Below are 16,215 nucleotides of genomic sequence, written 5' to 3'. Positions count from 1 at the left end.
ATTTAGCATGATTATGGTCAGAAAAAAGCTAAAGACCAGGACATTTTAAAAACGTATTTATTTTTTAATTGACGGATAATTGCTTTACAGAATTTTGTTTTCTGTCAAACCTAACATGAATCAGTCATAGGTATACATATATCCCCTCCCTTTTGACCCTCCCTCCCATCTCCCTTCCCACCCCACCCCTCTAGGTTGACACAGAGTCCCTGTTTGAGTTTCCTGATCCATGTAGCAAATTCCCATTGGCTCTCTATTTTACATGTAGTAAAGACCAGGATATTTAAGAAAGTGGAGTTGTCATCACATTCTAGGCATGACAGGACTCTCCTACGTTGTCTGTGTCATTTTCATTGTATCTCATCATACCGTGATGTATTTTCTTTTTTCTATTATAGATGCTCAGAGCAACAAATGAAAAAATGTACACTTCCAACCTTTTCTCTCCATACCAGTCCTACAGTCAAATCAGAGCTTTTAGGAGCTAGTGTTACCTCGCTGCATGCTTTCAAAATTCACTTTCAGGAAAAAGAATTGATAAGGAATTCACTTTTCTTCCACAGTTAACTGCTTGAAGGAATTACTGTTTAAAATGCAAACAAATGAATTTCTAATGGTGGAATTTTAAGTTCTGAGACGGTGGCAGAGGAATGGAGGTTGGTTTTTTAGTCTAGCAACCCCTCTAACCTTTCCTCTGCTCCTTGTAACTCTAACACATAATAATCTCTTTTCCAGTAAAACTAGCTCTGTTTCCAACAGACTACAAAGTATAGCTATCTGATCCGCCCTTAGTCCTGTGTAACTTTGATCTATTTTCTTTCAGAGGTATCGCCTTCTCAAAAAGCCAGGAGGAACTGGCAAGGAGTTGAAAAGAATTCTTTTCTTTTCCCTCCCAAGCTAAAATGACCTAAGTTGCAAGAACTGGGTGATCTCAGTTTCTCTAGAAAGTACAGTGATGTTTTTCATGGTTGTTAGTAAACAAAGAACAGAATACATCATTTGCAATACTTACCTAAAACAACCCTTCAGTTTATGACCTGTTCTCCAAATGAATGGCAGCTTACAAAGACGGATCCGTAGGTGGGGACCCTGAATATAATAAAACGTAAGCATTCACAACTTCTGTGAGAAGTATTTGCTAAACAAGATCCAACCATTGCTGCCTTAGCACTGACTGTCAATATTTCCGCTGTCAAGTAAGTGGACACCATTTCAACTGTTTATAACATACAGTGTTGAAAAGTTACAAACCTGCAGCTTGAACATTCTAAAGTCAGTGCTTCAAAGTATGGAAGGTTTATAATCCAAAGAGATTGGCAGTATTTTTATACATATTATGTTGATATCTTGCCATTATTTGAAGTACAAGGAGGTAATCAATGCAGAAAACTCAAAGAGATAGTAGGCTCAATTTTTTTGATGCGTTAACTATGCCCTAGTAAAAGATAGCTATAGAACTCTTTGAAATTCTCATAATCCAAATACTGCTTTGTCTTTTTGTATAAATAATATACTACCAAAGAAACACCGTGATAGGAGGATTAATATTAGTGCCCTTATACCTCAGTCAAAACAGGACAGCTCAAAAAGATTTAGAAACTCTGCCCTCACTTTGTGTCTTTGATACAGCTTCTTGTGTTTACATAGACACTTGGAATTTGTTACGTATAAAAAAAGAATGAATTTATCCAAGGAACTAGTAGCCATGGCCTAAATGAACTAGCATGACAAAATGACTAAGCATGTTAATAGCAATAGTAATAAAGATTGCACTTGCTATACAGTACTCATTTATTCCTTGCAATACCCTACAAGGTAATTGCTGTTCCCAGTTTAGAGAGGACAACGCGGTGATGTAATTTTAACCTTACACAGTCAGGAACTGCCTTATCTGAACCTAGGCACTCTGGCTCTGAAGCAACATTTACACCCACCTGAGTTCATTCAGTTAGTTAATCAGTTATTCGTTTTTTAATCAAATATTTACCAAATATGCACTGTGTTCTTGGGCTCCATGGCATACATAAATGAGTTAAATTAGATATGGTATGTGCTGTTACAGAATGTACAGCAGCGGACACAAACATTAGTCAACTCGTAACACAAACAAATGTAAAACCGCAGTGTGACAGGTACACAAAGGAGGGAATGTGTGAGGCTGAGCGAATCAGGGAGATTGGGGAAAGCTGTGCTGAATAACTGACTTACTCACCAGATACGAAGGATAGGCAGACACGAACTATACAAAGAGCAAAAGGAAGAGATTTCAAGGCAGAGGAAACACCACAAGCAAATTCCCTGCTGTGAGTGGGAACGGGAAAAGAATAATTGAAGGAAGGCCAGTGGTGGGCAATCAAAGAAAGCTAGAGAGAGGAGTTCAAGACAACACTCAAACAGTCAGTAGGACCAGATCGGCCAGGAGTTTGGTAGGGCTATGTTAGGCTGTATCTCTGCCCTGTGATCTTTTCTGAGTCCTAAAAGATTTTAAATAGGGGAAGAGGTGGTGGTAGAATTACTTGAATAGATGTGTGTTTTAAAAGGGCCAATCTAAGGCTAATATTGATAATGGGATAGAAGAGGACGTGCAGGTATGACTAGATGAGTGAGAAGCTGGTTGTAGTGGTCCAGAGAGAAAGGTGAAGGTAGTCTGGACTGGGTTGTTGGTGGTGATAAAGAGAAATGGATAGAGCCAAGCTGTAATAGGCAGAAAAATCAATAGGCCTGTCTTGCAAAATTATCTAAGTCAATTTGGTCATGTACGTTATTCCGTTCTTTTTGACAGTTAGAAGTAGTCACCAATTTTTGATGTAAGTGAAGAGGGTGGTTACTCTGACATTGCTCTGCTACTCAATTACAATGAAAGCAAGTATTTACCAAGTTCTAGCATATAAACAGACCTTTTAAAATAAATAGTTATTAGCAAGGAGGCTTACGTACAATAGTTCATCCAGTCTCTTCTATAAATTCAATTAGGTTCCACCTCCCTTTTATGTCCTTTTATGTATTAATAGTATGATGTATCTATTGCTGCATTACAAATTACCTCAAGACTTCATGACCTAAAGTAACAATAAATATTTATTAACTCATAGTTTCCATAGATCAGGGATAAATCAAGTTGGTCGGTAGTTTTGGTTTGGGGTCTCTCATGAGTCCAGATGCTGGCTGGGGCCGTTGTTACCTGAAGGCTTGACTAGGCCTGAAGGATCTGCCTCCACCATGGCTCACTCTATAGCTGGCAAGATAGTGCTGACCACCAGCAGGGGCCCAAGTTCCTCCGCATGCAGGTGGCTCTGTAACAGTTTCACAACATGGTGCCTGTCTTCCTCAAGAATAGATAATGCAAGAGAGAAAAAGGCAGAGTCTGCAATATCTTTTAAGACTTAGCCTTGGAAGGCACTATCTTCATTTCCAGAATATCCTAATCACACAGGTCATCTCTCTCCAGTGTGAGGGTGGAGAGAACCACACAAAGGGATAAACACTAACAATCACTAATATTAAGGGCATTAAGGATCAATTTGAAGACTGGCTACCACAAATGAGGGCTTCCCCAGTGGCTCAGCAGTAAAGAATCTTCCTATCAATGCAGGAGATGCAGGAATCATGGGTTCAACCCCTGGATCAGGAAGATCCCCTGGAAAAGGAAATGACAACCCACTCCAGTATTCTTGCTGGGAAAGTCCTATGGACAGAGGAGGTGGGCTACAGTCCGTAGGGTCACAAAGAGTCAGACACAACTGCATGCATGTACCATATATGACTACAACATGCATGAAAAGTTCACTTAAGGTAGATGCAGTAATATTTGGAGGCAGGATTCAGACAACCAGAATCCAATGAATCAATAGCTAGATACAGGTTGGTACCTTTCCTAGAGATACAGATTATGGTGCTTGCTAGATTGTTATACCCTATTCAGCAAAAGTGGGATGTCTAAAATATATGAGCCAAACCATATACCTTGAACAACACTAATTTCACCAATGAAAACTGGTTGTTAATATTTCATTATGCTAATTAGCAAAATTCTGGGGTTGGTCAAGATAAGTATGACGAAAGCATTTGCAGTAGCTTCCTCTGGCGTGTGGCTTCGTGGGTAAATATCAGCTGACCATACCTGGGAGTGTGAATTCCTAATTAGGGCAAGCAACAGCACTTATGACATAGCCTAAATCAACACACATATATATTCACACATAGTGTCACATTATCCATGCTCAATTACTTTAAAGTAAATTACAAACATCATGATACCATCCATGATTTAGAAGGTGCAGCCCATGAAAAGAGTAACTATCCTGGCCCGTGACAGTTCCTGAATGAGACTGCTCATCCTGGATACAGTAACTTAAAAATGGAAATGACTGGTCATTAGTGATGCATTTCTGGGATTAGGGTATGTTGCAGAAAGCACCTATATTGATTTTTCATTTTGAAGACAAAGCATTTAAGATTATATTGTAGGGTTATTTGGGGAATTACATGAGTTATTACAGGGTTATTTGGGGAATTATGTGAGTTAACAGTTTCAAAGCCCTTAAGACATGTACCTGGGCACGTAGTAAAATTGTTAGTAATAAGGCAAGATGATGGTGATGGTGATTGTCTAACAATGTCAGATAGATAAATGCCTCCTCGTGATTATGAGGTGTACTGTACACTGGGATAGATCCCACTGACACCATATTGCTCTTCAGGACTAAGGGAGTTGTTTGTCCAGCTGCTGGGAATGCTGTGGCTCACAGCTCTCAAGATGTCAGCTCTATCGAGAAACTGCCTTACTCAAGGTCACACCCACTTCCAGGGGGCAGACCGTTGGAGGGTATACCAGGGCCGAGCATGCTTGCCTCAACTTGGAACACTGCTGAGGGCCACCCTAGCTTCACAGCCACCCATAGCTTTGGGTTAGGAATTGTTAAAACCTTTCACAGCCCATCTTCTCCCTCTATCCAATTCTGCATATCACCAGAAGTGTTAATGCCAAGAGAACCTCCTAATAAATCTTCCTGCATGCAAATCTGTCTCAGTGACTGCTTCCCAGGGAACATGACTAAAAGCATTGATGGTTATTTAATGAATTAAAATACTGTATAAGCAAATGTATCCTTTTTTATTGGTTGATAATCATTAGCACAAGGTGTAAGTTTAAGATATGTGCTATGCTTAGTAGCATGGTTGTGTCTGACTCTTTGTGACCCCATGGATTGTAGACACCAGGCTCCTCTGTCCATGGGGATTCTCCAGGCTAGAATACTGGAGTGGGTTGCCATGTCCTCCTCCAGGGGATCTTCCCAACCCAGAGATTGAACCCAGGTCTCCTGCATTGCAGGCAGCTTCTTTACCATCTGAGCCACCAGGGAAGCCCAATATTGGATGGGTAGCCTATCCCTTCTCCAGGGGAACTTCCCGACCCAAGAATCTAACTGGGGTCTCCTGCATTGCAGGCAGATTCTTTACCAGCTGAGTAGGTATATGTAATTAAAAACATTGTTCATTTAGATTTGAAATTTGCGATCTTAGGTTGGTAGTGTTAGTCACTCAGTTGTGTCTGATTCTATGCAACCCCGTGAACTGTAGCCCACCAGGCTCCTCTGTCTGTGGAATTCTCCAGGCAAGAATACCGGAGTAGGTTGCCATTCCCTTCTCCAGCAGATCTTTCCAAGCCAGGGATTGAACCCAATTCTTGTGCATTGCAGGCAAATTCTTTACCATCTGAGCCACTAAGTTGGTGGTAGAGACTAATTGAATAAGTTTTTAATTAAAAGCCTAATTGTATTAAATATTATTAGCAAAGCTGTAACTTATAACTATTATCTGATGTATGGAAAACAGAAAAGGCCATGACAACCTTTAATATAGGCAAAGTTAGTATACAGATTCTATTTTTTAGTTTAGGCTAGGGAATGCTGCAGTAGTAAACTATGTCAGAATCTCAGAGGCATTTCACATAAAAGTTTCTTACTTGGGCATATCTGCTAAGAGTCCAGGAGTTTCTCTAGGGCAGCGCTTTAAGCAGTGGCTCAACATTCCAGATTGCTTCCTTTCTCTGCTAACTCCTCCTTAATGATGCCTCAGGGTTTTTTGTGCCCGGAAAGACAGCATGGTGAATCATGTGCTGACTTGTAAATGCTTTGGTTTAGAAGTAACATACCACCTCCGGTCACTGTTCATTGATAGAACTAGTCACATAGTCCTGCCTCACTTTCTAGAACTAAGAAATATAACTTTTAAAACTTTATAACTTTTTAAAAAAATTAAAAATTTTTTTTTAATATTAAACACTGGTAATTTTAGCCACAAGAACACACTTATACTGAGAAACACTAATATTTTAGTATCCATAAGGATCATTGTATGAGAGAAATTTAGTCTTTTTTTTAATTGTTTTTATGTTATATTAAAATGTATTTTTATGTAAACAAATAATTATGCTGTCACAGCATACATAATTTTTAGGTCCTTTAAAAAATTTTTTTATACTTTTTGTTCATTTATTTTTTTTTATTGGAGTATAATTGCTTCACAATGCTGTGTTAAATCTTCTGTACAACGAAGTGAACCAGCTATTTGTGTACATGTATATCCCCCCTCTCGTGGTCTCCCTCTCACTCACTCTAGGTCATCACAAAGCACTGAGCTGAGTTCCCTGTGGCAGCAGCTTCCCACTAGCTGCCTCTTTTCCACGGTAGTGTATGTGTGTCAACGCTACTCTCCCGGTTTGTCCCACCCTCCCCTTCCCCACTGTGTCCACAAGTCCATTCTCTACGTCTGGTCTCTATACCTGCCCTGCAAATAGGTTCATTAGTACCATTTTCCCACATATGTGCATTAATATCCAAGATATATTTTTCTCTTTCTGACTTCCTTCTGTTTGACAGACATCCACAAGAAATTCACTCTTGGGACAAACTCTCTGTGTAGATCTTATCCTAGAAGAGGAATTAATTTTAAGCTTCTGTGTTTATTTGATTGGAATTCTGTGTACAATTTGATTGGAAGTAAATTTAGTTCAGTATAAACAGAGAGAATTAGCAGCTAAAGTAGAACCTGGCAAGGTGTAAACAGTCTCTCAAATCATAAGATAAATAGTTTAAATACAGATTACATTTGAGTGAGCTGTGAAAATTTACGTAAAAATATTTTTTCAGAGGCTTCCTTAAAAATGAGATAGTAAAATTTTAAAATAAGAATGAAATATAAATAAAAGTGAGCTTTACCTGAATTTACTTTCATGTTTCATATTCTTTTAAATAAAAAGAATAAAAGTACTATTAAGAAAATAAATAATTAATTTACTTAATACCATAGGGTCAAAAAGTCAGACACGACTGAGTGACTGAATGAACAGAAATACACCTCACACCTTTATTTCTATGGCAGTTCAGTTCAGTCACTCAGTTGTGTCTGACTCTTTGCAACCCTATGAACCACAGCACGCCAGGCCATCACCAACTCCCAGAGTCTACCCAAACCCATGTCCATCGAGTCGGTGATGCCATCCAGCCATCTCATCCTCTGTTGTCCCCTTCTCCTCCTGCCCTCAATCCTTCCCAGCATTAGGGTCTTTTCCAGTGAGTCAACTCCTCGCATGAGGAGGCCAAAGTATTGGAGTTTCAGCTTCAACATCAGTCCTTCCAGTGAACACCCAGGACTTATCTCCTTCAGGATGGACTGGTTGGATCTCCTTGCAGTCCAAGGGACTCTCAAGAGTCTTCTCCAACACCACAGCTCAAAAGCATCAATTTTTTGGCATTCAGCTTTCTTCACAGTCCAACTCTCACATCCATACATGACCACTGGGAAAACCATAGCCTTGACTAAATGGACCTTTGTTGGCCAAGTAATGTCTCTGCTTTTAAATATGCTATCTAGGTTGGTCATAACTTTCCTTCCAAGGAGTAAGTATCTTTTAATTTCATGGCTGCAATCATCATGTGCAGTGATTTTAGAGCCCCCCAAAATAAAGTCTGACACTGTTTCCACTGTTTCCCCATCTATTTCTCATGAAGTGGTGGGACCAGATGCCATGATCTTAGTTTTCTGAATGTTGAGCTTTAAGCCAACTTCTTCACTCTCCTCCTTCACTTTCACCAAGAGGCTTTTTAGTTCCTCTTCATTTTCTGCCATAAGGGTGGTGTCGTCTGCATATCTGAGGTTATTGATATTTCTCCCGGCAATCTTGATTCCAGCTTGTGCTTCCTCTAGCCCTGTGTTTCTCATGATGTACTCTGCATATAAGTTAAATAAGCAGGGTGATAATATACAGCCTTGACATACTGCTTTTCCTATTTGGAACCAGTCTGTTGTTCCATGTCCAGTTCTAACTGTTGCTTCCTGACCTGCATATAGGTTTCTCAAGAGGCAGGTCAGGTGGTCTGGTATGCCCATCTCTTTCAGAATTTTCCACAGTTTATTGTGATCCACACAGTCGAAGGCTTTGGCGTAGTCAATAAAGCAGAAATAGATGTTTTTCTGAAACTCTCTTGCTTTTTTGATGATCCAGCAGATATTGGCAATTTGATCTCTGGTTCCTCTGCCTTTTCTAAAACCAGCTTGAACAACTGGAAGTTCACGGTTCACATGTCAATAAAAAAAAGTTTCATATGAAAACCATTTCATATTATTAGTTATAAGACAATCCAAAGCTAAACATAAAAAATCAGTTTAAACAAAAACTGGAAAATGAAACAAATTTTCTTGCTTTCTAGAACTGCAAAGATAAACATAATTCTCTTTTTGGTGTATAGTTGTATAAAACTTTATCATGTGTAATAGATTAACATAGTGATCACCATAATTAGGATATGAAATTCTTAAAATTATTCTGCTACCCCAAAGTAACTTCCTCCTACTACCCATTTATAGTCATACCCTCCCCCAATCCTACTTTCTGGCACCACCTATTTGTTCTCTGTCACTGTACTTTTACCATCCTGAGAATGTTATATAAATGGAGTCATACCATATGTAACTTTTTGAGACTGATTTCTCATCAGCACAATGGCCTTGAGATCCCTGCAAATTGTTGCATGTACCAAATTTGTTTTTTTTATGGCTGAATAGTTTTCCATGATATGGATGTACCATAGTTTATTAATTCACCCATTGGAGAGTATTGGGTGGTTTCCAGTTTTTAGCTCTAACAAATAAGGCTAATTTGAACATTTATGTACAGATTCTTGAGTGAATGTAAGTTTTCATTTCTCTAGAGTAAATATCCAGTAGTTGGATTACTGGGTTTTATGGTAAGTATATATTTAACTTTGTAAAAAACTACCAACTGTTTCTAGGGTGGTTGTCCCATTTTACATTCCCCTCAGCAAAGTATGAGAGACATAGCTAGTCCATGTCTTGTCAGCACTTGGTATAATCAGTATTTTTTATTTTAGCCATTCTAATAGGTGTGTAGCATTATTTCATTGTGGTGTTAATATGCATTTTCCTACTGGCCAATGAAGTTGAACTACAATAATGTCTTACATAAAGTTTTGCATTTTAATACATTTTTTTAAACACCTAAATTAATTCTCATAGGAACAGTGTGATATATTTCAAGTGATAAGAGGCTGATATAAAGTAAATCTGGAAAAATCAGTCAAATGTAATTACCCCAGTGCAGAATCAAAGCAATTTGAAACTCAAAAGGAACATGGAGATAATTTAGTCAAACTTTCCCATTTTACAGGGAACTGTCCCAGAAAGGTTCAATGACTTCTCACACAGTGGGAATTTTACCAAAAGCCACACTTCTGACACTTGACTCTCTTCCATAATGTCCAGTCACGTAGGTGACAATTTATGCTTGAATCCTTCAAGTGACTGGAAATTCACTCATTTTTTGCCCCATTCTGTTAGAAAGTGTTTCCTGACATTGAGCTGAAATGGCCTATAAACAAATAAACAAGTTTGTTACTGTTTTGACATTGACCTGAAATGGCTTACTATAGCTCTTGTCAGTGGGTCTAGTTTCATCCTCTGAGACATTCCTAGGGAAGTATGGACCCTTTTCCTTATGACAGTACTTCAGATACTTGAAGGCAGCCATCGTGCTCTCACACACAAACTCCAGGCCAAACAGTCACATTTTCCTCCAGTCATTCTCAGGTGAGCTTGCTTACCAACCTTGCTTGTGTGTAAACTGGTCCTAGATTTCTTAGAGTGAAAAATACTGAACAAAATGTTTCTAGTCACACAGCCAGAATTATATAGGCATTTTCCAATTATTTGAATTCACTACAGGACTTAATAAATTTTTCTTGCTTTTCACAGTGTATTTCCTTCCATCATTAGAAATATTTTAAGTGTAGTTTTAAAATTTTAGGCTAAATAGTTTTATTTTTAAATTGTTTCTTTTTTGGATGTGTTACATATGACACAAAATTCAAAATATTTAAGAAGGTTTATGGGCTTCTCAGGTGGTGCGAGTGGTAAAAAACTCATTTGCCAATGCAGGAGACTTAAAAGATGCAGATTCAATCCCTGGGTCTGGAAGATCCCCTGGAGGAGGGCATGGCAATGTACTCCAGTATTCTTGCCTGGAGAATCCCATGGACAGAGGAACCTGGTGGGCTACGGTCCATAGGGTCACAAAGAGTTGGACACAACTGAAGCGACTTAGCACACAAGAAGGTTTACAGTGAAAAGTCATGATCCCTAGCCTCCTTGTTGAATATAATGTAATATTGATATTATATAAAAAAATATAATATTGATATATAAAACAACATAATATCAATATTACATTCTCATAAGACATGATTCTAATGATGACATTCCATTTTATGACTATACATTAAAATTTTTTATCTTAATTTTTTATTAATATTATTGTGGGCTTCCTTATGTATATTTTACATATATATTTCAGATTATTTCTAAAATTAGACTCCAAGAAGAAAATAGCTGCATTGCATAGTATGACTATGTCACAAAAAGTCACACACGACGGAAGTGACTTAGCATGCATGCACACATCTCTACTGGCTATTTGTATTTCCTCCTTAGGTGTTTAAGTCATCACTAATCTTTAGAAGATAAACTTGTATGAGCTAGAATGAGTATCAGCCCATTGATATTTAACAAATATTGTTTTGTCCATCTTATTAAACTATTAGATGTGTTTTACAGGTGCTAATGCCAGTCCAACCCAAACAATTAAATGTAGTTAACTCAAAAACATTTTTTCCTAAACATCAGGCCTTACAATGAACATTTATATTGTAATATATCTCATCTCTTTACAAGTCTGTTTCGCCTACCAGATTTCAAACTAGTGTAATCCGAGGGCAACACCTTAATCAGCTTTCTAAAGCCTGACGGAGACATATACAGAGAACAGATGTTCCCCAAATGTATTTACTTGGCTGCACTGGGTCTTAGCTGTGGCATGCAGGATCTTTAGTTGCAGCCATGTGGGATCTTTCAGTTGTAGCATGTGAACTCTCAGTTGTGGCATGTGGGACCTAGTTCCTTGACTGGGGATTGAACCTGGGCCCCCTGTATGGGAGCACTGACTTAGCTACTGGACAGCTTAGCCACTGAGTCTCAGCCACTTCACACACTAGAAGTCCCAGAATGTTCCCTATGAGTAAATAAACTTAAAAACTTTCTATTGGTTGGCTGGGTCTGGGTTTGTTATGGATTCCCCCAATTTTAAAAAGTCTAATTATGACTATCTAGAATTTAGCCCAGAGTCAACATCAAGCTGTTCTAAAGTTTGTTGAAACCCCCTACCCTTCCCAACTTTGAATCGGATAAAAATTTGATAAGTATGGGTTTTCTCAAGTCAGTGAAATACAGTGTTGAGCCAAACAGGGACAGTAGTTCTACAATAAAAACCTCTGGAGAGGCTGAGTGCCTCCAGAAGTCAGTACCCTTTGGGTATTAAGCCACTGCCTGAAGGTTCGATCATGTAGCCCTGTTTCCTCCCCAATTTACTTGTGAGTTTATGATGAAAAATGTCAATAATGCTTGTTGGGTACAGATAAATACCATGTACTGCATTTTATTGGTGCATGGGTCTAGAAACCGGGTCAGGAAGAAAATAAAATTAGAGAAAGTCTGGTTGATAAACCCATATTGTATCTGATTGACTGCAGCCTTCTCTTATGGGCTTTCCTGATAGCTCAGTTGGTAAAGAATCCGCCTGCAATGTAGGAGACCTCGGTTCAATTCCTGGGTCGGAAAGATCCACTGGAGAAGGGATAGGCTACCCACTCCAGTATTCTTGGGTTTCCCCTTTGGCTCAGCTAGTAAAGAATCCACCTGCAATGTGGGAGACCTGGGTTCGATCCCTGGGTAGGGAAGATCCCCTGGAGAAGGGGAAGGCTACCCACTCCAGTGTTCTGGCCTGGAGAATTCCATGGACTATATTAGTGCGTGGGATCACAAAGAGTCGTACATGACTGAGCAACTTTCACTTTCACTTTTTTCTCTTGATGCTTCTGGAGCATCCTGTTAATTCCTTTTAGATTCTTGCCTAAGATCAGAGTACTCCTGGTGGAGGGTTAAAGGTGTTAGGGACTCTCAATTGAATGAATAAAGTCCCAATCAAGTGAAGATTGAAGGCAGGGTTTCCAAATGATGTGGATTTCCATTCTATATCACTGGAACTCCTTTAGTTGTCCATGATCTTTTCTCTATTTCTGAGGGTTTGAGACTGTCAGCGACTATTAAAAAGTACCTTTTCCTATGAATAGTTTGTACATGATTGCGAAAAATATTGGCATACAGACAGCTGTAACTCATGCTACAACAGATCAAGGGAGTGGGGAGGGAGAAGCATTTGTCAATCCAACAAACTGTCTGAGGACATGAAATACTCTTTGAATATTAGAATATTCTGCCACATGGTTTTCTGGTTCTATTAAAGCATGGGAACTCTGTCAGGTCTCTTCCAAACTCTGACACACACTGTCAAAGCAGACTGTGGGATCTGTAATTTGCTAACTCCATCCTGCTTCATGTATTTCCTCCAAGGAGTCCCTTAGACCTTCTTCAGCCTCCAGCATCCGTTTCACAACCCCCCCATTCCCTCCAATCCAGGTAAGACTAATATTGAGATTCCCTTTAAACTCTCTGTATTAATTTCATGCTGCTGCTGCTGCTGCTAAGTCGCTTCAGTTGTGTCCGACTCTGTGCGACCCCATAGACGGCAGCCCACCAGGCTCCCCCGTCCCTGGGATTCTCCAGGCAAGAACACTGGAGTGGGTTGCCATTTCCTTCTCCAATGCATGAAAGTGAAAAGTGAAAGTGAAGTCGCTTAGTCGTGTCTGACTCTTAGCGACCCCATGGACTGCAGCCTACCGGGCTCCTCCGTCCATGGGATTTTCCAGGCAAGAGTACTGGAGTGGGGTGCCATTGCCTTCTCCGATTAACTTCATAGGGTTGCTGTAACAAATTACCACACACCAATGACTTAAAACCATAGAAAGGTATTCTCTTACCATTCTAAGGCCAGAAATCTGAAATTAAAGTGTCAGCAGGGATGCACTTTTGGAGGACTAAGGAGAGAATCTGATTTCTGCCTCTCCCAGGCCTGGTAGATGTCAGCATTTTTTCGCTTGTGGCTGTATTACTCCAGTCTTAGCCTGTCACATTGCCTCCCCTTCCCTGTGTCTTCTCTTCAGTCTGTCACGTAAAGATACTCGTCATTGAACTTACAGCCATCAGACAGTCCAGGGTGATTGATCTCGTCATCTCCAGATCCTTAACTTAATTACATCTGCAAAGATCCTTTTTCTAAATAAGGTAACATTCACACCATTCCAGGGCTTGAGACGTCAGCATTATCTTTTTGGGTTCTACTATTCAACCCACCACATCTTGCTTTAAGGATACAATTTTTTTCCTTCTTATTTTACCTCTTGAAGTTTTGAGGAAATTCAAGAAATCTGTTCTTTCTTCATCACCTGAGCTTTGAAGACTGTGCCTTCACATTGTGCACTTCTTTGGAAAATTCAATCTACTCCTTTGGTTCAGTTTGTCTTTTTTTTTTTTAATTCCCTCTTCGCTGGGCAAATGAATATTACACTAATGGGAAAAAACACCCCCCAAAATCCCAGGTTTTAGATTTCCACATTTCACCCTGAAAGCAGACATTTGCCCATGTCATTCTAGCAATATTCTGTTTTCCATAATTCCTCAAAGATGGGAAAAATTCTCAGGTCTCATTTGCACCCCTTGCCCTTCATTCCCCAAATCTGCAATACAAGCAATTCATATTAGATGATGGATTCTAAATTGGAACTGTTAGGTACTTTCTTACAATTCCTTCTTCTATTTGGGAAGCGTATTGTTTCCTGTCACTATTTATACTACTCTTTTGAGTAATATTAGTAAGTTCCTATTTACTTGAGTCACTACTATGAGCCCGGCTCCGTGTTTTGAATGCGTTACTTCCATTACTCAGAACAATCTTATGAGAAAGATATACTTATCTCCATTTTACAGATGGGGACAGGGAGACCCAGGTTAATATAACTGAGTATTGAAACAGAAAATTGTATCCAAGTTTGCCTGACCTCACAAATACACAGAGTTTTTTCTACTATGTCAACCTGCTTCTCAAGTTTCCTTTGTAAAGAGAATGAAGAAAACAATATTTAGGGAGTCTGTTCTCTCTCTCAGCTCTAACCTTACAACAGAAGCTGTAAGTGGGCTTTCCCTTTCTTGATCTTCTGCCTTTAAATAGAATTTTTAAAAGCCCCTTCTTTGCCTTCTCTTAGCAATTTTTTTTTTTTTTTTGCAAGTCTCACTTCATTTGGGAGCTTCAGGTTTCTTGACACTATATTTTAAGGCCCATGTTACCGTCTTATAATTATCCTTGGTATGTGGTTGTTTACTCCCAAGGTTTCTGTCACTTCCAATTAGCCAAGCAATTCTTCCTTGTTGGTCAGAGTTAGGTTCCCCAGTTGTTCTGCTGGGACATCAAATCATGAGAAAGGCAAATCAAAAGTTGTCAGACGTTCTGCTTTTAGGCCATGAAGCTTTCAGGTATCCAGCTATTTGAATTTTCTTTTTTGATTGTTGCATTGCTGCAGGTATTGACAAACAGTATATTGTAGGGTTTTGTGGTATCAATAATGAATTCTTTTATGAATAACTGCATGTGGCAGTACATGTTTGGAATCAGTTTTGAACCTCTTAAATAAAACACTCGAAAGCAGTTCTGAGCTCCCATTGTCTAGTCCCGTGTATACCTAGTCATTCTAACATATTCCTGTTTCTCATTCCCCACTCAAGTTCATCACATAGAGAAATATTTTTTTATTTCTAGTAAACTAGTTTTTGTATCTCGTTTTGAGTGTAATCCCAAACCAGAAAGTGGGAGGCTAAGGAATATGACCTCTCTGAAGTAAAACAGATGTCAGGAAGTCTACAAATTAAGGTCATAAAACCGAATGCTGTGAATTTTGATGACAAAAATATTATAACTTAATTTTTGCAAACCTCTAAGTGAAATTTAGCATTTCTTTCAATTGTGAACATAGGCAACAAACCAGTGTTATCAGAAGTACCAATGATTTTTTTTAACCAATAAAAATCACAAATATTTCCCCATTGCATTACTATAGCTGTAGACATCTCAAGATGTAATTAATGTTCACTACTTTAAAACTGGGTATTACTTGACCCTCTGCTAGATTTTGTTTTTCAATGTGTTAATAAAGAAGCACATGTACAGTACATTTTTGTTGAGTAACTTGATTACTACATTTTAGTATGATTGGTTTTGTTCATGATCCTATACATATGTTATGCACTCAAAAACATGATTTGAAAAAGGGCTTAACAGACTTCACCAGACTGCCAAAATGATCCATGGCACAAAAATGATTAAGAATGTCTATTATGGATTGGCATTGTGGTTTACAGCATGAAGTCTGATGTCACATTGGTTAGGTTCAAATTCTGCTCTGTCATGGCTAAGTTTGTAACTTTGGCTAAGTTACACATACATTCTGTGCCTCAGATTCTTCATGTGTAAAATGGAGATAATAATACCTACCTAAAGATCTTGATATGAAGATGAAGTAATATCTGTAAAGTGCTTAACATAATGCGAAGCATATAGTATGTTACTTAATTTCCATATCTACTCAGATGATAAGGGTTTCATTCATATCCTATTTACATTTACTTTACATACAGATTTTCTTTTTTTACTATGTTGTCACTGTCTAAAATTTTAAATTATATGATAAAATACTG

General features: G+C 38.7%; 1 protein-coding gene across 1 annotated transcript in view; it reads right to left on the bottom strand.

Moving 5' to 3' along the window:
- LOC122700586 overlaps positions 1-16,215 on the bottom strand; it is a 44,087-nt gene that overhangs the window by 15,702 nt on the left and 12,170 nt on the right. Inside the window, exon 3 of the mRNA XM_043913561.1 lies at positions 1,013-1,089. Within this exon, the coding sequence (XP_043769496.1) occupies positions 1,013-1,089 (77 nt within the window). The remainder of the gene's footprint in view (positions 1-1,012; positions 1,090-16,215) is intronic.

This window comes from Cervus elaphus, chromosome 9, assembly GCF_910594005.1.
Source record: "Cervus elaphus chromosome 9, mCerEla1.1, whole genome shotgun sequence".
In the NCBI taxonomy this organism is placed as follows: domain Eukaryota; kingdom Metazoa; phylum Chordata; class Mammalia; order Artiodactyla; family Cervidae; genus Cervus; species Cervus elaphus.
This window is presented reverse-complemented; position numbering and strand designations above follow the sequence as displayed.